Genomic DNA, 22981 nt, shown 5'->3' on the forward strand with positions numbered 1-22981 from the left:
CTGGAGGCTGCCTCTCTCCAAGTTAATATTAAGGAAGAAGAGAAATGCCATCTTTCCCTAGCCCGGGGCGGCACCCTGCCTCAAACATATATACACGTACCACATGGTCAACGGCTGTCCTCGGAATATGGACCTGTGTTTGCACTCTAAACCCAATCCACACCGAGGGATGCTACTAAGAACCAATCAGGCGTGCAAACCACGGTTCTGGGGTTACGTCTGGATACCACAGTGGGAAACCCTCAATCTGGCACAAACGCTAAAAACATCCTTTAACTGACACGCTTAAGGAAAAGGAAGCTCTTTGCAACCAAACGAGTGAAATAAAACTGCCCATTTATCACCACTCCTTCAGGGCAGTGAATTTACATTCCTTAATGTTTTCTTCACGGAGAGAAATTACACATTTCAAAAAGAGAACCCTTGAGTTCCGGACACAGAGGCTTACCTGAGTCCTCTCTTTGTCCACTTTCTTAAAACACTTATTCAAGGACAAGTTATGTCTCACTGAGTTTTTCCACCCGGTAGGTGCGTTTGCAAAATACGGAAAATGTTCCAAGATCCAGTTGTAAATATCCTTTACTGGCAGGCGCTTGGTCGGAGAGTCCTCGATGGCCATAAATATGAGGCAGCTAAAGGAGTAGGGGGGCTTGCAGTTGGGGTTCTGCCTGGCATCGTAGGGCATGTCAGAGTGGGCAGGGGATGGGGGGGTGTCGTCGTCCAGGTCCTGGACGGGGCTGACGCTCCTCAGGACCGACTCCCCGAAGCTCTTCAGCAAGTTCTTGCTCTCGTGAAGCCAGTTCAGATTGGTCAGCTCTTCATCTTCCATGGCCCCCTCTTCTAATCGGATGTCAGGCAGAGAAAAGTCGAGGTCATCGTCCTCCTGCAGGGCCTTGGAGAAACCGCTGCCCCGGTAACACTGACTCAGCCGACTGGAGACGCTAATTCCTGAGCTTTCTGGCTTCTTACTGGGAGGCATGACTGGACCCATTTACGTGAAGGCTCCTGGTAAACACAGAGAACAGATGAGTTGGTGAAACCCAAAACAGAGGCAGCCGTGCCCTCCTAATTCTACCGGGCCCACCTCCCACCCGTGCCACCTCTACGGACCCCTGGCCCTACAGGAAGCCCATCTCAGGGCTCCGACGCCGGGTAACACAAACCCACGACTCCACCACAGGGAGAAGCACTCCTAAGTAAAATCCGTCCACCATGCCTGCAGCACAGTGACTCCATCGCCTCGAAAATACAAGACTGGAAATATTTACAGTACACCTCTAATATGCAAACGCATCATGAGAAGAAAGGGAGAATCTACAAAGGCTTCTTCCCGGATTCGTGCAGACTCTCACTGTGACCCTGGGAAAAGCTTCGGTGTTGGTGCCTCAGTTTCTCCACAATACGTGAATCTACAGACAGGTAAGATGCACCCAAGCCTCACGAGAGACACTACGGAGTAAGGACAATGCACCGCTCCTGTCGCTTTGGGTTATTACGGTCTCGTGGTTTATCCTTCCCCCAAAAAAGACAATACCTCCAAGTTTAAGGCCAGGTGTTTCAGGTTAAGTCGAGCTGTCACCACACGAAAACCATGACAACCGCCTCGGAATTCAAGTGTGACCACAGTGTGCATCATCTGCTCGTGGTTTATATGATTGTATCTTTTCTCCCCAAGTCATGACCCAAAACTCTGCAACTGTGATTACGGGTTGGCGAGTCTAAAGAGCGCTAACAAGGAGTTCGGGGGATCAGAACTACAGGGAGACGTTACATTTAATTGCTGGGACCCTACACCTCCAAATGAAAAAGTGAGTAACTTCGGGCACCACACGAATACGTGGGAACGTGAAGACAAGCCATGAACTGACGTCAGAATTGGTGGGGGAAAAAAAAAAAAGACAACCGGCAGCTTCAAGACTGGAAGGCAAATTCAACAAAAATTGCTAGAGAATTCTGTTCTGCACCCCCGCCATGCCACCCCCATTTTTATCAATGACCTAGAACAGGGAGTGCAACATGTGACGAGAAAAGAAAACGAGGACGTGGCCAGTCCACCAACAGAATGACCCCGATAGATACAAAGCACATTCAACCCCCCGGTACTCAGTGTAAGACAGAAAGAACAGTGAAGATAATGAAAGAGGTCTCCCACTGTCCGCTTGTAGCCCTCACACAATGTGCTTGGTTTAAGAAGCACGTCTGTTTTATTTTTTCCCCCTAAGAAGATCAAGCAATCTATCTAGAAAAAAAAAAAAAAAAAAAAAAGAATGAACACAAAAGCAGACATGATCATCCTAAGGCTCTAAATGTCCATTGACACTATGCTGAAAGTAACTGCCACTTCAGCTGGGAAAGCTCTAGAATGCGATTCTAGAAAGCATAATGTGAGGCACCCAACAGGCCGGCCAGCCTCGGGTGCCTGATGAACCGCAACCCCCTCCCTCTTCCGAAAGGTAGACACACAGAACCCGCTGGCAGAAGGTGTGAGAAAGCGCTCCGGAGCTGCTATGAGATGCCCGACTCTAAGGAGAGAAAACCTCCATGGGCATCAAAGACTGACAGAGACAGAGCAATTCAGATACTTCAGGCTCATCCACAGGGAATATTTCTTTCTGTCAAATAAGGAAACTAACCTGTGTAGCACAGGACACAATTTAGAATAAGCTAGTGTCTTTAGGTCTGGGGCTGTGACAGAGACCCAGCTGATCATGCTTTTTACCTTCCTTGTGAACAAATCAAAGCTAGGCTTGTCCTCTCAACGTTTCCCCGGATCCCATCAAAAAACCCCAAGTTTCTGATAACCGGGGATATCCACACAGTGGAGTACAAAACAGAACAACTACTCAGCCACTGAAGTCAACTTCAGCTCCAGATGAAAGTTTTATGTCTCCTGAGCTTCCAAACAGGAAAATTATATCATGGCTGACAGTAAAGTAATTTAATTGCACTGTTGCTATGACAACATGCTGCTCTTTCTTTTCAATGTGCTTATTTGTCAGTAGCTTCCTAAAGGAACTAACACACTATGCTCCATGTTTTCTTTTGTTTTAAACAAACACTGCCAGCAATATGGCTTTATTAGAAAAGTCAAGAAAAGAGGGTGATGAGGCTTCAGTGCTCTTGAATCATCGGTCTGCTTTGTGTTCCTATCCCCCCATGCTCTTTATAAATCCAGCATTTCATGGCAACAATATTAAGACCTGCTGATCACCACAGTTCCATTTTAAAAAACAGTTCCCAGAAACCACAGCTGAGGAGTTTTCCATTATTATACTCTAACTACATAATCTGCCAAATCTTTTTTCCTCCTATTTTAGAGGGAAAGAAAAAAGAAAGAGAGAGAGGGAGCGAGAATCCGGATCATGTGAGTCTGCAGTTAAGCAAACATTTTTAATCTGCTCCACCAGATACGCAAATAGTTATTCACTAGTGACCTCCTTACAACTTTTCGGTTTGCTATTGGTTCCGTTCCACACACACACACACACACACACCCTCTTTTTGTTTCTCTACGACTTGCTGTGTTTTGTTATCTTATTTGCGTTTTAACGGAGAAAATACAGCAGGAAAGCGAGTTTCTTGCCCGCTATCAGAAGGTTTCCAAATAACTGACAAACACATTACTGGCCCAGCTCGGAGCAGATGTTGGAAGTGAACTTTAAAAAGTTAAGAAACCCTCTCCAAGCCGAGCAGGGCAGTCTCCAGTTTGGAGGAGCCGGGTAACCCCCCTCCGCGCGCGCGCGCGCGCGCGCACGCGCTCCACTCCAATCTACTGTACTTGTCAAAAACATTTCAAGGGGACCTGCGGGAGCGGCGATTGGCTGCGTTTCGCGTCAATCAGCGGCGTTGCCAGGCAACGAGGAAACTGCTCCGCTCCCCGTATACTAGGCAATTGGGAGCTCGCATACCTTCACTGCCGGTCAGATGTCATAAACCTTTTATTGGCCGCACCGCGGCGAGCCTTAAAAACACATCAATAAAAGCCCGCCGTCCCCCCAACTTCTCCAGGGCCCGAGGACGGTTTCCTAGAGAGTCGGGGTGAGGAGGGGTCGGGCCTCGGGGGTCTCGGGAGACGCTCGCTGCCGGTGCCAAGCCTGCAGTTTGGGGGGAGGGGGCATCTTTGTTAGGAGCCTGTTTCTCATCTTGGGGTCTCCCCTGGATCGGCACCCCCTCCCCCGGCCCGGAACGGCGGGGATCCCGTCCCCCGCGGACAATACCAACTCTGCTCCCTTCGGGCGTCTTTCGGAAATCGAGGCACCGGGAAACAGCCCGCACGTCGGGGCAGGAAACTCTTCGGACCGGGCAACTTCCCCGCTCTGGGGCTGCCGTCTCCGCGCCCGGCCGGGCCCCCCACCCCGAGCCCTTCCCCCAGGAACTGCGGAGTCCCTGGTCTGCCGAGAGCGGCGAGGTCGCCTCCAGGACGGCCTCGGACGAGCGCCCCCGCCCCGAGTCACCCCAACCCCACTGGGGCGCCGGCGGGAGCGGGGAGCAAACTCACCTGGCCGGAGCGGGGCGCGGGGGCGCGGGGGCGCCGCAGCCCTTCAGCGGGAGCCGACAAAGTTTCGCGGGCGCCCAGCGGGCATCGCTTGGTGGCCCGGCTAAGGACGCGCGGGCGCGGCGCGGCGAGCCCGGGGCGGCGGGCGGCGGGGGGCGGCCGCGGGCGCGGGCGGCAGGGGCGCGGGGGTCGCGGCGCGGCATGGGACCTGCGGCGTCCGCCGGGCGCGCCGCGCGTCCTCCCGCCGGCCCCGCCGCTCTCCCCGCCCCGTCCCGCCTCCCGCTCGCCTCCGCCGCGGCGCGTCGGGCCGGGGCGCGCCGAGCGGCGAGAAATTGTTTCCACTGCAAACAAAAAAAGGCGACACATGACCAGGCAGGAGGAGGGGAAGCGCGGGGAGGGAGGGGCGCGGAGGGGAGGGACGGAGCGGAGGGGGCGGAGGGAGCCGGAGAGAGGGAAAACGTGGGCCGGGCCGCCGGCGGCCCGGGGTGCGGACCCGCCGGGGCGCCCCCTGCCCGCGCCCCCCTCGCCGCGGTCGACCCCGCGCGCCGCGCCCGGGCGCTCCCGGGGCGCAGCCGGGGCCCAGGCCGGCCTGGGCCGCGCGGACTCGCCTCCCGCCGCGCCGCGGGCCGGGGGTGAGCGGCGCGGGCGCCGCGACCCGGGGCGGCCGCGACCGTGGGCGGCGGGGCTGGGCGGCCGGCCGGGCGGGCGGCGCGCGGCCTGCCCCTTCCCCGGGCTCCGGCCACGCGGGCGGGCCGGCGCTGCGCCGCTGGCAACGTGTCGCCGGAACGCTCCTACCCCATCCGCATGCCTTACAAGGCTCGAAAGTAAAAATAAAAAGAATTACGATGCGGGCGAGGCTTGCGAGGGGGAGAAGTGATTCCACTTCTCCCCAACTACGGCGTCCTGGCGGGGCTCCCGGGGCAGTCCCCGGCCCTCCTCCAGCGCCCACCTGGAGCCCCGGGAGGAAAGGCACAAAGGCACCGCAGCCTCCCGCCCCGGTGGCCGCTCCTCCTGTCGTCTGCCGGCGCGTGTCTGCTCGGGGAGGGAGGGTGGCCATTACAGACAGGCGAGCAGGAGGCCCGTCCTAAAGGCCACGCCGGTGGGGCCTCTCCAGTGGGGAAATGCTGGGCGCCGCGACCGACTTATAAACCTCGAGGAAAAAAACCCAGCCTTATCGCCTTCACATTTTGAGTTCTCGGAAACCCGACACACAATTCGCAGGGCCACCCAGCGACCGGCGCAGCCACCACTCCAAGTCTTTGGGCTCCTCCAAAGGACGGCCACCCACTGCTTAAGCCACACCAACCAGCAGCCTTGGGAGAGGACGAAAGGAGAGTCCAACAGGACACCCTGGTGGTGACATAAATAAAAATATGATTGCACACCACTCCCACGTAGCCAATTCAGTAGGTTCCTCCACAGAGGAGAAGCCCAGGTGACAACCCACCCCCACCCCCACCCCCACCTAAGCCCACCTGAGCCAGCGGGCCGGCCATCTTGAGCTTTCCGAAAACTGCAGAAAAACCAGCGAGCAGGGTCGAGAATGATCTCCCTCTGAAACCCCCCTTGTCTGCAGTCCCTTTTAACCTCCCCGAAAGGGGAGGAAAAATCCCAAGGGCTTCTCAATTTTTTTTTTCCAAAATATAAGGAAACCCCAATAGATCTGGGAGTCATTCCTTGTTCACAAAGCCTCAGAGTGGTGGGTGGCAAGTCTTCGGCAAAGGCATTCCCCCACAGGCCTTATCACTTACCAGTTAGTTCTATGGGCAGATTCCACCCCGGAGAGGATTCCAAGGTGGGGGCCCAGGGAAAGCCGGAGGTCATCCAGCCCCACCCCTTTGAATTACCGGGCACTTGATGGGACCTACCCAAACTCATCAAGCAAGAGGTGTAAGATGAGAGAAACAAGCTAGAGACGACTGAAGCCTTGCGCCAGAGACTAAGCGTCAGAACTTAAGTGACAAAAGCCCGACTGAGCTCCAGTGGAGACCCTCCTTCAGTGTATCAGTTGAGGCTGCTGAATCCCCCATCAAAGGAATCAAGGCCAGAGACCTTTGTGCAAGCCCCTTGCCCACCCAGAGAGGAAGAAACACTCCCCTTCCCTCCTCCTCTTGCATCATCAGCTCCCAGCCCTCCCCGTGGCCAACTACCCTCACACCGTAGCTAGAGATCTCTTTACAGGAAGGGAAATGGCATGTTCATTTTCCTTCCAGTCCTTTCTTTGTCCCCAGGGTTCAATGCACGGAATATGTCCTTCTCAAAATTCTCCGTGCAAGCTGTTTAGCCTCCTGTGTCCAAACCAGCCATCCTAACGTGAACAAAACCTTTAAAACAGATAAGCCTTGGGGCAGGAGAAGCCCTAGGCAGCGGGTGGGGTAAGGGGAGACAAGCTTTTATTAGCTTGCCTTTCTTCTGCATGTTTTTGGTTTCTTCCATTCTCCAACGTACAGACCTGCCTCAGCTGAGGATGGGGTTAACCTCCCAATAAGCCCATCTTTAAGCTGAAAATATCCCTAAGTCGACAACGCATCTAACATACCTAACCGGCCCAACATCACCGCTCAGCCTAGCTAAACTTGAACGTGCACCTTGAACGCGCACAGAACACTTACATTAGCCTCAACGGGGCAAAATCATCTGACGCCAAGTGTTGAATACCTCATCCAACTTCTTGACTACCGTACAGAAAGCAAAAAACCGAATGGTTGTGCAGGTACAGAATGGCTGTAGTGTATCAGTTGCTTACCCCACTGATGGTGTGGCCACTGGGAGCTGGGGCTTTGCCGCGTCCCGAGAGAGGATCGTAAGGTACCTCACGAGCTCAGGGAAAGATCCAAATCCAGAATCTGAAGTTTGGTTTCTACCGAAGGTGTATCGCTCTCACACCATCACAAAGTCGAAAACTTGTATGTCCAACTATCGTTAAGTCAGGGACCATCTGTGTGCCTTAATTTCTCTCCCCCGTTACAAACGTGGCAAGAGAGGTCACTCCGAAGAGGCAGCGGTGGACCAGCACTGCCTGGTGTGGAGACCAGACTACTCCACTCATGTCTGCCTCCCTGTCTGTCTGAAATGGGGGGGGATCCACATATTTGCCCAAAGCCAAAGGAAGCTCAGCTTTGCCCAAAGCTCAGAGTGGCCTCTCCACCTCTTAATTCCATCCAACCCCAGCTCTGGAACATGCTCCCTGACAAAAGGGTGCAGCGGCCAAATTCTTCAGAACGACTCCATTTTCAACTCCCCTCTTGAACTTTTCAAAAAGCACCCTTGTGCCTTAGACCCTGAGAAGTCTCCAAACACCGAGTGGAACTGTTGAAACCATTGTTCTATAAACACGTTTGACAGAAGAATCCTGCGTGTGCCCTGGAACTCACTTTGGGCGACACTTTACTTCCTGGCTGGGGACCTGCTGGGACCTTTCGACAGCGCCTTCTGGGCATGGGCCCGAGGCACACATGTGTCTGGACTCCAGCCCTGTGGGTCCCCAGTCAGTGTGGAACTTCAGGCTCCTCCTGTGTGCAGAGTGCCCCTCCCCCTGAGGTTTTGTTCTTTCTTCTCCCACAGGCTTCTCTGCCCCGCAACATGAAAGCCCCTTTCCCCATCACTGGCTCTTTGGCCAACGTGATTATTTATGGAAAAGTTCAGGGTGAAGCCCCCGAACCCCCCTTGAGGCAGTAACACCTGGAGAGACGAGCAGTGAGAGGAGGACACGGCAGGCGGGAAGGCGGGGGACTTTCATACATGCGGAGGAATGTGAGGCAGGCCTGCAAAGATGATCGCCTGGTCGGGGATCCTTCCAGCTGACTCCAGTGAAGACACATGAGCAGGAACCCGGGCAGCCCTGGGCAGGCAGCACAGCTGGGCTTCTTAGAACCCGGGCGTCATCAGGCAGTTTCTCTCCCCCTCCTCCTCCTCCTTCCCTCTGAGACCACACCGTCTTTCCTCCTTCCCTCTGCATATCTATTCCACTCTCGTTGGCTTCCTCTGCTCGCTTATGACCACACGTGGCTGCCCACACCAAGTCCAGATAACCTTCTGACCTTCAGCACCCACCGCCTTCTGACTGCCTCTGTCTTCCACTACATGACTCAGTTCTCAGGGAAATAACCTGATTGGCTCAGCCTGACTTAGGCGACTCCTTTCTGCCCACCCCCTCCTAACAGCTGAGGCGAGGGGGCATGGTGGACTCATCGGGCACAACGGGACTGGGGATGACTTTGGAAGGAGGACATCTAATAAAGATGGGTTCGTACTGGATCTGTGGAAATGGGGAAGGCATGTTATAGAGCTGAGCTTTTCTCTTAGGGGTACCCAGGAAGCCACAACCTAATGGATCAGAATCTTCTAGGAGGGATCCCAGACATTTTAAGCAGGCACTACAGCAGAAACCATTGTTCCATGTAGGAGAAATAAATGGCACATGCAGATTTATCAAATACGACTTGATTGTATTAGAGATGCATTTGTTCCTTGAGCAAATATTTACTGAGTGCTTACCAAGTACATAGCACTGGGTCAAGAGCCACACAATGGCACCTATGAGGCCATGCGTATTAGTGGAGAAGAGCGGAAACACTGTATGACAAAACTCCTCGAATGCTAAAATGAGCAGTTTCTAAGCACTAATTCAAAGGGCAAGACGAACTCATTGAATATATTTTTTTTAACGTTTATTCATTTTTGAGAGAGAGACAGAGTGTGAGCAAGGGAGGGGCAGAGAGAGAGAGGGAGACACAGAATCCGAAGCAGGCTCGCTCCAGGCTCTGAGCTGTCAGCACAGAGCCCGACGCGGGGCTCCAACTCATGAACCGTGAGATTACGACCTGAGCCGAAGTCGGACACTTAGCCGACCGAACCACCCTCGAATATTTTTGAGTGCAGAAGTTATGCTATCAGAAATATGCTTAAAAAGATGAATGGCTTGGAGCTAGTAGATAAATAAGTCCTGGACACCTAATACAGCACAGTAATTATCGACAAGAAACCTGTATTATAAACATTAAACTAACGGACTAGATCTTAATTGTTCTCAACACTAAAACAAATGATAACAACGTGACGCCGCAAAGGTATTAGCTAATGCCACAGTGGCAATCATACTGTAATATAAATGTATCAAATCTATATGTCAGACACCTTAAATTTACACACAATGTTGTATGTCAAATATATCTCAATTTAAAAAGAAGGGGGGGGAGGAGGAGGAGAAGAATGGAATTGTGGATTCAAGGTGAGTTTTGGGAGAGGGAAGGAAAAAAGTAAGAGACCCAAAGCAGACAAAAGTACTGAGAAAGCAATGCCAGAATCCATACAAAAGGGAATAAAGGGTTTTTTTTTTACTATGTTTTCAGAAATTATAAAATATTAAAGTAGTGATCCCCTCCGAGTAGGAGAGTTATGGGGTAATTTTTCTGGCCTGCTTCTTTCAAACGTGTCTATTATATTCCATGTCTTCTACAGTGAACACCCATTACGTATACAATGTTCTGTAAGGGGCGGGGGGGGGGAAGGATCCCATTAGAGCAGTGGTCCTCAACCTTGAGTGCGCACCAAAATTACCTGTACGACTTATTAAAACGCAGCTTGCTGGCCCCCACCCCCGGAGTTTGTGATTCAGCAGGTCTCTGCTGTGGCCTGAGACTTCACATCTCTAACAAGCTCCCAGGGGTGCTGCTGCTGGAGGCTGAGGGACCCCCGCTTTGCGAATTAGAGAACAGTCAGCGAGACTGGAAAAAATGAACGTATGAAAGCCTTCAAGGGAAAAACCAAGAGGATTTGTCAAATACGAGAAGAGAAGGGAAGATTATGGTCAAAGGAAACCCCTTAATCATGGGTTGACTAAGTCTCTCTGAGATAATATATGAGAATGCTGTTTGTAATGGTAAAAAGGGCTGCTGGCTTCCTTCCCTTGGGCCCAGGAGGAAGAGAGACCCAGCGTGAGAGCTGGGAGGCCCCCCACTCTTGAAGAGTTTCACGGATTGGTCCGGGGTCTTGCCACCTGCTCTTCATCCTCTCTTGGGCTTTCCTCCTGTGCATTCTTGGTGTTTACATGACAGGTTCTGAAGGGTGTAGCCTGGGAAAAGGCTTCTTTGAATTTCTCCAGCAGGGAACGGAGCCAGGAGGCTTATTTGAGGAGAGAAGGGAGGGAGGGATGTGTGGCTAGGGAAAGTACAGCCAAACGTGTAGAGTGAAGTTCATTAGCTCACGTGCCCGTCCCAAACCTAAGCTTATCAAGTCACCTGCTGGAGACAACATGGGAACACAGAACCCGTCAGCTGAGGCTGAGAACACCCATGGGGCCATATGTGTGAGCGAATGATCCAGAATCCAGACTTAGTCCATTCATTCACTCAACAACTATGTATGAAGCATCTATCTACTCTATGCCCAGGACTGTGTGGAGGGGACTGGGAAGGAAGCTGGAAAGGTAAGAGGTGTAGCTCTTGCCCTCACGGATCCAGGAGACCCGGGGAGATTTATGAAGTGACCACAGATAAATACATGCACACATGTGCGTGCACGTGCACACACACGCGCACATACACACACACACACACACACACAGAGCAAAGTACCACGGCCGGAGGTGGTATAGCCTAATGGCTAGCATAAGAACCTGGGACTGGGTTCATATTCTCACTTCACCACGTACCAGCTGGCTAACCTTAAAGTACTTAACTTCTTTCTCCCCACCTAGTTTCTTCATCTTAAAAAAAAATGGGCAGGGAGGGAGAATAACAGCAATACCCACTTCACGGGGCTCTGACAAAGATCAAATGAATTAATACTTGTAAAACACATATAATGGTGCCCTGGCACTTAGCACTGTTGTTTTTGTTAAGTAAATAAATCAAAAGGAAAATATTGACATATTTGACTGCATACCAATTTAAAATTTGCGTGCAGTGCCAGAGTCATAAATCAAGTTAAAAGATAGATTTAAAAATGAGGAAATATATGCCATACACAGATAAAAAGGTTAATATTTTAAATTTTAGCCCCTACAATCAATGAGAAAAAAAAAAAAAAAAGCATCACCCTAATGAGAAAGGGGCAAATCCACCAAAAGAGAAACAAAAATGATCATATACCCACGAAAAGAGGCTCCACCTCCGTAAAAACAAATGCAAATTAAAGCAATTGTGAGATCTCATTTCATCTATCAGATTGGCAAAGGCTGAGAAAGAATAATCATACCAGCGTTGGTGTGGGTGTCCGAAAGATTGTGACTTGGCTCAACTGTTCAATTACAACTTAAACGAGCCCAGCCATTGACCCTAAATTTCCAACCTCTAGGAATTTAGCCAAGGGAGATACCATAGCAAGGCTGTTAACATGCCCACCAGACTGCCTACCCCTGCGATCCAGTAAACGCCACACAGTGACTCAAGGGCCTGACACACACAGGAGACACTCAGCCAGTACTTCCTGAAAACAAGCCCTGGAATGCGCAACATTGTACTTAGGGGGGTTTGTTGGGACAGGGCTTAAAACCATGAAAACTCGGAAATTGGCAAAATAAGAGGCTACAAGCGTATTATTATCTTCTGTGGGCCACCTTGGCCACCACACCCCCTTTGGTCCCCGCCATTTGCATTTTCCAGTCGTTTTGAGTGGAGCCTTCCTGATTCAGGACCATCTTCACATTCTCATATACCCTATGTGTGAAACAACTGGCAAACATTTCATAAAGTAAGAGTTTGGGGGGAAATAAATACGTTGGCAAAGCTTTCCACCAAGTTAAAGTATTTTGTGATCTTTTCTACCACAAGGGACAAACCGATTCCTTTCTGCAAAGGCCGGGGCTCTGAGCAAACAAGAGAATTGCTTAAGTATAACACACATTATACCCTGTGTTGTGGTGTCTTTTGTCTGGTTGCTTGAAGGCTTTCAGTGTATAGGTTTTCAGGATCCAACTTGCTCTACAAACTCTTACAAAGGTCCAAAGATAAGGGAAAATACTCTTAAGAGTTTGTGGGGGAGGGGGAAGATGGACTCTCTTTTCCCATTGATCCTCTATAACGACTTGTGCTTATAAAAGACCAGATGTGGTTACATCTCTCTCTTTTTTTTTTTTTTTTCCAGATCTGATAGAAAAATCTGTGTCCAGCTGAGGCACTCCACGTGGCCAGAATTACTTCTGCTTCTCCTGCCCTTCCAAGGGAGACTCTGGCAGTCAGAAGCTTGCCCTAGAAAAGGCTGCCAGTCTGTGCTCTTGAACTCCATTTATCTACAGTTGATTGTCGTTACTCGTGCAAGTTATGTTCTATCAAGTCTCCACAAACAACGAATTAGCAAATACTGAACTATTGCTCCTGGGGAAACACACGGTCAGGTTCCTGCGAGCTGCGGGTGACAGCATTTGTGTTAACCGATGAGTCTGTAACCACAGTTTGCTGTGTTTCCATTTAAAGACACCTTATTTAATATATATTGTTGATTCATTAACATGGAATTCACGGCCAACAGCGCTATAACTCATGTCTGAACAAAGATTCTCTAACAAGGCTTCTGTATTTTCTCCACAAGGCAATCAGCCTTCATGCACTCAGGAACACTAAACACTTCAGCCCTACGATTAGGTGCCCTTTTATTTATTTTTTTTTTAATTTTTTTTTCAACGTTTTTATTTATTTTTGGGACAGAGAGAGACAGAGCATGAACGGGGGAGGGGCAGAGAGAGAGGGAGACACAGAATCGGAAACAGGCTCCAGGCTCTGAGCCATCAGCCCAGAGCCTGACGCGGGGCTCGAGCTCACGGACCGCGAGATCGTGACCGGGCTGAAGTCGGACGCTTAACTGACTGCGCCACCCAGGCGCCCCTAGGTGCCATTTTAAACAGAAAAATCACCAGGGGAAAAGCACAGAGAGCATAGCACAAGATAGACCACAGAACAGATACTTGTTCATGGTATGAGAGCTCAAACAAGAAGTCAGAAGCTGGGAAAGTGCCCACTGGGCAACTCAAATTTTTTGGTCGTTCTGCCAAAATATCCACAAGTGAGCACAAAAGCACCATGAGCATTTTTTAATTCGGGGGTTACAAATAATTTTTAGCAAGGATGTGGATTTGCAAATATGGAACGCATGAATAATGACCAACCATATTTAACAAACACTTAACATGGCATGTATTGGGTGCCAGGCAGTATTCTTAAGGCTTTGCAAATATTGACTCATTTCGGCCTCACATTAACCCTGTGAGGTAGGTACGACTATTATGCCCGTCTTATAAATAAACGAGGAACCTGAGGCACCGAGAGGTTTGGCCACCTGCCCCAGGCCACACAACTGGTAAGTGGTGGGCTGGGATTTGAACCCACACAGTCTGGCTCCAGAGTTTGGAGTCGGGTTCCAGGTAGGAGCCAAGGGAAGCTTCAGATCAATCCGCAGCCTTTGAATTTTTCTTGGAGAATCCCCTGCGGGTCAAGGACATGACGGATAAGAGTGGTGGGGTTCAAGAGAGGAAAAATGGTGAGCAGGAAGTAAAGGAGAAGGAAGGGAAGAGGGGCTTTTAAATAGAATGAAAAGGCACTACTTACAAAGAGCCAAAGTGCAGCTTCTATGTCATAATCAATACTGTATGGTGTACCTTTGTAATAAAAAATAAATCAACTAGATGCTGAGCATCAAACAAATTATAAGTGCCCAGAGAGGCAAGGACCCTGTCTTCTACCTCTCTTCTGCTCATAGCATGTGGCATAGCGGTAATCAAAAATATTGATCGCTTAACAGGAAAAAAAAAAAAATGCTTCTTTTTCTTGTTCTTTCAAGCTGGTATCTAATAACTACACAGATCAGTCAAAGAAAAGTGGCCTCGCTGGGGCGCCTGGTGGCTCAGTCGGTTAAGCGTCATGATCTCACAGTTCGTGGGTTCGAGCCCCACGTCGGGCTCTGGGCTGACGGCTCCGAGCCTGGAGCCTGCTTCGGATTCCGTGTCTCCCTCTCTCTCTGCGCCTCCCCAGCTCATGCTCTGTCTCTCTCTGCCTCTCAAAAATAAAGAAACGTAGTAATTAAAAAAAGAAAAGAAAAAAAATAGAAAAGTAGCATCATCAACCTTTTCCTCCTCCAAAGTTTTCAAGAGCTTTTATTGTTTTCCTGTCTTTACCGAGCACACCGAGTACCACAGTCTCTTGGGTTTCAGTTTCTACGTCCTGCCAGAGGCTTAACCGGGCCAAAAAATAACTTCTCTCATTTTACTTTGTCAGAAGAATGTGAAAGAAGACAATTAATTCCTCTCTCTAAGACCGTCTCTTTAAAACAAAAGCAAAAGCTACAAAGTTGATCACGTCTCTGGGAAACGTTGCGGGGATTAAGATATCACTGATATATTTTGTACAAAATTCTTCTGGGGTGGGGTTAACAACCTTTCAACTTACTGCGACTGCCAAACCTATTCTCTATCGGACAGTGCAGCTCACCAACACTTTCTGTTTTGGAAGCCCCACTCCTTCCCAAAATAACCTCTCATGTGCCTTTAATATTTCGATTCAGGTGCAAGCAAACTGTGCCTGTAAATTGTGAGGCATGAGTACACGTGAGCACTCGGGTCTCATAAGGGGTGGGGGCTGGGAAGGAAGCGGCCAAATGGACCGCTGTCTCTCTGTGGGTGCACCAAAAGCACCCAATGCCTCTGAGCTCAAAGACACGTGACTGTCACTGGCTTCAAAGATTTGGCCCCCAAACAACCAGGCGTCCTTTTTAAGTTGGCATTTCTTCCAGAGAGGAATACTGAACATCTTTCCTACATGCCTCACACAGTGCTAGGCCAGCTGTCTAACAATATGGATCCCGGAAGGGGGTGCTGCCCACGTTGGTGATGGCAGCCATTAGTGCCTGTTGCTCATAGGAAACGTCAAAGGGACCTTGGAACAGAGGCCCAGGCCATTGGCTGAGATCTCCCCGGGCAAGCGTCCATGCACCTTGCGTGCCAGCAGAGGCTACCCGAGGACCAAGGTGGGCATGCCACGGTGTCCCGGACTTCCGGATGGCGTCCAGTCCCAGAGAGTGGATGTCAGAGCTCTCTGAAGGCTGCCCAGGCCAGGTTCAAAGGGAGGGATGAACCTCATGACATCCGTTCCTAAGAAATCCCACCTGCTATTGGCATGCCGGGCTCTTCCTCACATACCGGCCTCCCAGGCAAGTCTCCAAAGGCATGGGGGGCAGGCAGCTGCAACAGTTTGCTTTCTCTCAATGATCTGGACTAGGAAGACGGTGAGTTGAGGAAGAAGTCATGGCCACTCCCCAAGCTCTGGACCCCCAGATGGCCGTGAGCCCGAAAGGTCATCAAACCACCCCTTTGCAGGAAAAACGTGGTTTTCTTTGGCCCTGGAAATCTGGCCTGGCAGATTTTCTGGAGTCCGTTGTTTCGTCCACACCCACCCACATCATATGGATGCTCCAGTCTGTAAAAATGCAAACCTCCTCGGAAACACGCTTCCCCCTCCAAACTCCGATGACGACCCCTGGCCAGAAAAACCTGCCGCCGTGTGAGTGCCCGGCACAGCGACTCCCCAGCTTGCTGCGTCTGAATAACTTGAATATCAAACCCAGCACAAAGGGAATAACACACAGCAGTTGCTGGAATAGAAAAAAAAAGCTCACTCCATCCACTTCATTCTCTGCGGCCGACGCAACTGAAAGATTTTTTTTGTGTGTGTGTGTGTGTGTTTTAATCCACGAAAAACTTCTCATTTAAGCTTGGGGTGCAAAAGGCATCTGAAATGTGAGAGTCCCTGGACCAGCCCCGGGATAGAAAGGAAAGGTTTCAGTGAAATATCAAAGCAACACAGGCCTGAAGGGGAGCAGGCTGCCCGATATGGAGGCAGCCAACTGCCAAACTGTCATTTTGCTCGGCGGCTGAACAGAAGGCTCCAGTAATGACAACCACAAAACGCATTTAAAGTCTGAAAAGGTGACTAATGAGCTCATTCATGCTGGCTATAAATTATTCACTACAACACTGATCCCACTCAAGACAAACAGTAAAGTAAACTTTAAACACAGACATCGCCAGCCTCCAAAGGAGAGCAAGTTACGTCTGTTGAAACTTTTCACAATGAGAGGGATACTGGGCTCTCCTTCGTCCATTATCACGTTCATTCTTCTGTTTACTTTTTTTTTTTTACTGCCTTTAATCAAGTTTAAGCAGACACAGCTGTTACACATTTATTTCTGTTGAGTTTTTTCTTTCCATTAGTTATTACGAGCAATCATGATGCTCTAAAAATAGCAGCAAATTATATTCTCTAGAAATTGAGGGCTGACCTTAAAATGAAGCCCAGGTCTTCAGAAAGAATATTCACATGCACACGTTGGATGAGTGACGGCTCTGCACGGCTCTGCACAAAGGCGAGACAAAAGTGCAGACTATCTCCCACTCCTGGAGAGCTTTTCAGTTTGCTTCCAAATTTCCCTTTGGCTCTGGTGGAAGGGGGGTTGCTTCAAAACCTTACAGCACAGAACCTGCTTCCAGTGGTCACGTTTGGGTGGAGATTTTCCACGAAAACCCATCATCTTCACAGAGTAAGAGTTCTCATTTAGACTTCTCGTTACAGAGAAACCCGGCAACAGGTTTGTTTGAAAACCCACCATGTTGCTGCAGACTCCTCTGTTGAGCTTCCTGTTTAATATTAAATACAGAATTTTAGCTCTTCTGTTTTTCTAGACTGTGCTATATTTGCTACTACTACCACTACGGAAAGCATTATGACTGTGGAGACGTCGTCACATGTTTCTTGAACCTTTTTTTTTTAATCTTAGGGTCTATTTCCAAGACGCAGAGTTAAGAGGTTCAAACCTGCCCTAGTCAACTTTTTAAAAATAGTCCCCAAATAAGTACTTACATTAGCTCTTGGTCAGATCGCTGAACATTCTGTATTTTTAAACTGCTTTGAATGCTTTGAAAAGGAGCCACAGAAAAGCCACAGAAAACACTCACATTCAAATCCCGCCAGATGGAGGTTCTGACTAACCAAAAGTGAAAGCAGAAAGGTCGGAGGCTGAGATGTACCCTGGGCACACCTCGAGATGACAGGAAAAAGTGAATGGTTTGGGGCCTGGGGAATCTTGCATAACGTATGAGAAATAACGCCTATAAGGCAAAGGGAGACCGGGGCCTTTGACTTCAACCCCAGACCAAGCCGGGCTCCGCGTCCATTTAAGGAAAATCTTTCACATTGTTTTCAGTTTCTTGCACAAGAACTAAAGGCTTGTCCGGCCATTTCTGTTGTCTGAAATGCAACGCGATTTTTCTTGTAAGTAGAGAAAGGAGTCTTGCAATATTTATAGCAAAGTACTTTGCCACCTACCGACGCAATCTGGTTGGTCTTCACGTGTTCGGCATGTTTTTGCTTAGAAGCCATTCTTTTGGTCCTCTGTGCAAGAGTTCTTGCAGTTTTGTTTTGGTTTTTGTTTTTTTGTTTGTTGGTTGGTTTTTTTAATCAAACAATGTGTAAAAACCCAATTCCAACCAAAGAAATGGAAAAGCCCGACGTGGCATTCCATTGAACACTCGGCTGCCCTCCAGCCCTCCACTAACTCAATTCCTGTCATCTCTCTGTAGAAAGGTGTGGGCAAAATACTGCTTTCAAATCCAGCCACACGTGGGTCCTTCCCTGGTAACGTGTCTGACACACAGAGATCGCCTCTCCCTTCGTTGGTGGGAAACCCGGCTGGTCCGCCATGCTCTTAGCACCATGGCCCTCCTCTAGTTTCTTGGGGGGGACCGAAGGTAATGTGAACTCTGCCTGGGGATCTTCAAGGCTCCTGCACAACAACAGCCAAAACAGTGAACACCAAGTACCCAGCTGGTGCAATCCAAGGAATTATAAGACGCGCATAACAACACCACGCTCCCAGGTGCTTCCGACTCTCCAGGAGCTTTGCCTGCGTGATTTCTTTCTTCCTTCCGCCACCTTTATGAGACAGGTACCGTCACCCTCTTACAGATGAGGATGCTGAGCTTACAGAAATGAAGGCCATTTGCCGGCGACGCTTGTAGAGCGGGACCGAAAAGGTATGACCCCATGAGTTTCGGGCCCGCAGAGCCCACCCTCATAGCCGCTGCATTCTCTAACCTGTTTACACCACCCATACCTAATTCCCAAGATCGCAGAAATGCAGCGTTACGCGCATGGTCGATACCCTGGGCTGCTTTGTCGGAGAATTTGGGGGATCGTTTGGTTTGGGTTTTTCGCGCAGCATTTTTCAAACGGGCCACAGACCATGACACTCCTTCTTGTCTTCCCAGGCCCAGCTCCTGATGCTCCCAGAGAACATGGCCACCACTCACTGAACAGACAAACATATCTACAAAATACCCAGGGCGATGGTCATACACCAGCACTGTGCTCCCACATGAATCGTGAAGCACAACGGTTGCGAAAACAACAGCAACCAATAACTCGTGACGGTGACAACTCCAGGGGCCAGGCCTGAAACTCCAAGTCTATCCCCATGTCCCACTTGGACGGACCCTCAGAAGGCACAAGCACTCTGAAGGTGTCTGTTATGCAACTCATAGATCAATCTACTCTCTCTCTCTCCAAGCCGCTCCCTCCCCCTCCCCCAATCCAACAAATGAACCTTTTCTCAATAGCCCACAGCCATCAAGGTCAAGATCTGACAGTGTCACCTCAAGCCAATGCTGCCAGAGCACCGACATTTCACTAGAAACCATTTCTGAACTCTCTCTTTTGCACTTTGCCCACTAAGTGAGGTAGTTACTGCCTGCCGGTTTAGAAACACCACTGCCCAGCCCACCAGAACTGTCTTCCAAAATCTCAGCTACAGAGGATTAGATCAAGGCACAGATCAACCTCAGGCAACTCTATAAACACATTCAAGAATCAGCAAGCCACAATGAACATATACTGACTGCACTACCCATCAGACTAACTTTTCCCCATGGATCCTGGACAGAAGGGTAACCCCCCCACCCAATCGAGGCAGCCCCTGTGCCCCCACAGGTGCTCCAGAATCTTCACAAAGCCCCACGCACTGGAGATGGGGGCCAGACCACCTCTCCGGCACCCAAGCCGGAGATCTTCACATCCATGGCATTCCCACAGAGATTTGGGTACCAAGGCCGAGGAGTTCATTCCGTCATAAACCGGCCCCGTATGCTTCCTTGCAAGCTTTCCCAGTGCCACGACTGGAATCTTGTCTCAAGACTAGCCAAAGGCTCTGTAAAAAGCGGATAAAGCAGAAAGCTGAGGTCTGTGGTTGCGATCCCGAGAAACCCTCGGCTGTCCACAGGGATCTGATCCCACTGCCATTGGGAGTCTCCCTGGCTTCTGCCAACACCAGCTCCCTCTGGATCCAAATTCAATGTCTCTCAGCTTCCTTGTGATACCAGCATCAGAGCAAACCATTACCAGTGATTATGGTAAGAAAAAGAGGCCCCACACAGACCTCCCCAGATCTCCTGTGAATGAACAACCAAGGTGGGTTTTCTGCGCAAAAGCTACGCTTACCAAGTCAGGACTGGTTTTTTCGGCCATTTTCTAGGGCTCCTCCCTCCCATCCTCCATGGCTCATTTTCTAGATCAAGATCGACAACTCATGAGTAGGAAGAAAGTCACTAAGGCTGACTGCCCCGAATTATCATTTAATCTCAACAGAACTATTTATTTACTAATTGCATTCTTGGCCTGACAGCACTGGCCAGAAAAAGATTTGTTTATTCATTACAAAAACCAATTAATGTAAAGAGGAAATAAAATCTTAAAGGTTACCCTTGGGAAGGACTTTACCAACAGTGTCGGATGAGCCCCTCGTTGAAGGAGGCAAATGAAGCCCAAAGAAGTGAAGTGACTTAGGGCCACATGTCAGAATGCACACTGGTAGTTTCCATGCCAGTGTTCAACAGGGTCCCAAACTTTCAGTCCTGTGGTGTGTGTGGACTGACCCCACTGTCGGCTCCAGAGGTGATGGGTGGGCATTAGAGAACGGGAAGGCCCCGCTCAGACCCAGTGCACAGGCCAACACTCTGTCGTTCAGACACTGGAAGTGGCCCTTCTGTCATTTGCAGCCCCAGCAGATACCCACACAGAGTTAGAGGCAACTCAGATTTCCCTGTGCGCAGATAGCTCCCCTACAGGAGAGCCTTTAACGTTACAAAACAGATAAAACCGTATTTTGACAAATTTTTGTGGCTGGACCTGATAAGGATCAAAAGATTTGGGGGAAATGTAGGAAATTAAACATTATCACTGAGCTCTTTAAAAAGCATGGTTTAATGGGTAACTGTGGCCGTATTAACAGAATATTACTGCTGAATGAAGAAGTCACGAACGGAGAAAACTGTAGAGAATTCGTTGCTAATGAGGGAGGGCAGTTCTAGTTATAACTTGAGACAAAACCTGACTCCCACTTAGGTCTCGGACTCGGACCCAAAGCTGGGCCCATTCCCAACTCCCGGGGGACAATGTCCCAATTTTCGATCTCCGAGTGTCCGGCTCCAAATCGGAGCCAATGGAGGGGCGATGCCAGTCTCGATGGCTACGTTTATTGAGTAGCTACTAGATGAAGATACTGAGCTGCATCCTATCTGCTTTGTGTCATCAAATGCCCCCAACAATCAACAGGAGAGAGGCTGATCAGAGTAGACAGTTAGCAAATGATACTGAAGGAGAGATCGTTGCAAACACTGAACTCGTGCAAGATTGTATTTCTTGTCAATGAGAACACATTCTTTAGAAATCCTAAAACTAAAAAACTGAAAAGATGAATGTCAAATATAATAATCCAATGGGCTCTGACTGACATGTTTTGAGGAGAAGGATTTATCCACAGACACTGAGGCTTAAAGCATTAGCACCCCTCGCTCACACAGCCCCTTCCACGGCCGGGAGGGACCCCAGAAAACGGTGAATGAGCACCTTCTTGATTTAAGCTTAATCACTGCACAAAAACACTTAAATGTCCTGAAACCTTATGGCTCCGGTATGAAAGAAACCTGAGAGAGGTTCCCCCACATTTGACTGCAATCCTAAAACTCTACATGGCATTACCAATAACCACTTGCGAAGCAAACAAGCTTTTTTTCCTAATCCATCAAGAATAGAAAACAGGTCCCAACCAACCATGCTAGAGAAGTGCGTGTACCACCTTGCTATTCTCTTGAGGGAAAATGGCATTCCAAAATCACCGTCCTCTGAGGAAGTGATCAAGGAGTCCACAGCCCCAAAAAATGTACAAAAGAAGTCACGCAAACCAACACGAGACAGCTGATTACTAACAATACTGTGCTATTTTTCGGATTTGTGATGTTCGGGACGTCAGTGTTGGGTGTTTTCTTTAAGATTTTAGTTTTAAGTAACCTCTACACCCAACGTGGGGCTCGGACTTACAACCCCGAGATCAAGAGTCACACGCTCTACCGACTGAGCCAGGCACGCGCCCCTGGGATGTCAACTTTTTAAACACGTACTTTTTTAATGTTTTCTTTCATCATTTGAAATACGTGCTCATTCTTAAACCTGGTTTTATATTTGTAATTTTACATTTTTGTCTCAAAGAGGGCTCCCAAGTTGAAGAGATGGCAGGCCACGCAGAACCTGCATCTGCCCCACACACATGCCTGCTGGGAGCCGGTCACAGCTTTTCGCAGACCCTTGCCCGGCAGCTAGTGGCTCTTTGAGGCAGGTGCTGTTGCCCCCATTTTACAGGTGAGGGATCGGGGCCTCAAGCAGGTGAAAATGACTACCAAAAGTCACCGGCAGAAAAGTGGCAGACTTAACCCGGCAGTCTGATCCAAAGGGCGCCTAGGCAGGTGCCATCCTGTCCCTGCCGGTTCTGCTCCTTCTTGGCCTGCCCACTCCCGCTGAGACAAGAAAGGGCCACCCTTCTGTGACATGGGTGTGCCTTCCTGGCCTCTGGCTGCAGGAGCTCTCCAGTGCGGCTCGGGAAGAAGGGGCTATCCCACACCCAGCAGGCAGACAGAGCCCTATTTCGGTTCCCTGCAGAGCTGAGGGTTTAATCCTTGTCGATGGGCAGGAGCGGGGCTCTGCGGTGGGTCACCTTGGGGCCACAACCTCTTGGTCAGTGACCAGCCATGTCCTTTGATGGTGTCTGTCTATGGTTCAGGTGATGCTGATGAGGCTGCAGCCAGGCAGGTACGGGGACAGTGGGTCCACATGTCCAAGCCTCGGTGAGGGCGGGAGGCTGACTGCTTTAGGGAGGGACCCAAGGAGAGAGGACGGAGCGCTGGTCTGACGGCAGGAAAGGGAGCCTTGAACTGAGGGCGGAAGTATAGCTGTGGTCTCAGCTCCCCTTCCTCCCCAACCTGGCTCCTCCTCAAGGTCCCACCCCAGCCACCGGCCCCCTCTTCCCTCTCCGTTCAGAACAACTGCATCATCTGCATGATGCTCAGGGTCTGATGAACTTCCCTGCTGACTCAGTTTTGGGTCTGAAGGACCTGGTGCCCCCTGTGAGGCCCTGAACCCTCCACATCAGTCCTCCCTGTGCTCAGGACAGGACCTG

General features: G+C 50.0%; 1 protein-coding gene across 5 annotated transcripts in view; it reads right to left on the minus strand.

Annotated features, from left to right (window-relative positions):
- FOXN3 (forkhead box N3) overlaps positions 1-22981 on the minus strand; it is a 398278-nt gene that overhangs the window by 221651 nt on the left and 153646 nt on the right. For 3 of the 5 annotated variants that reach the window (XM_053224816.1, XM_027066388.2, XM_053224817.1), the window contains exon 3: positions 449-1005. In XM_053224816.1, the coding sequence (XP_053080791.1) occupies positions 449-991 (543 nt within the window). In that variant the 5' untranslated portion in view covers positions 992-1005. Of the gene's footprint in view, positions 1-448; positions 1006-4498; positions 4710-17340; positions 17875-22981 lie in introns of those variants that run through there. The other 2 variants (XM_027066392.2, XM_027066387.2) reach the window with 2 other exon arrangements.

Source organism: Acinonyx jubatus, chromosome B3 (genome assembly GCF_027475565.1).
Source record: "Acinonyx jubatus isolate Ajub_Pintada_27869175 chromosome B3, VMU_Ajub_asm_v1.0, whole genome shotgun sequence".
NCBI lineage: Eukaryota > Metazoa > Chordata > Mammalia > Carnivora > Felidae > Acinonyx > Acinonyx jubatus.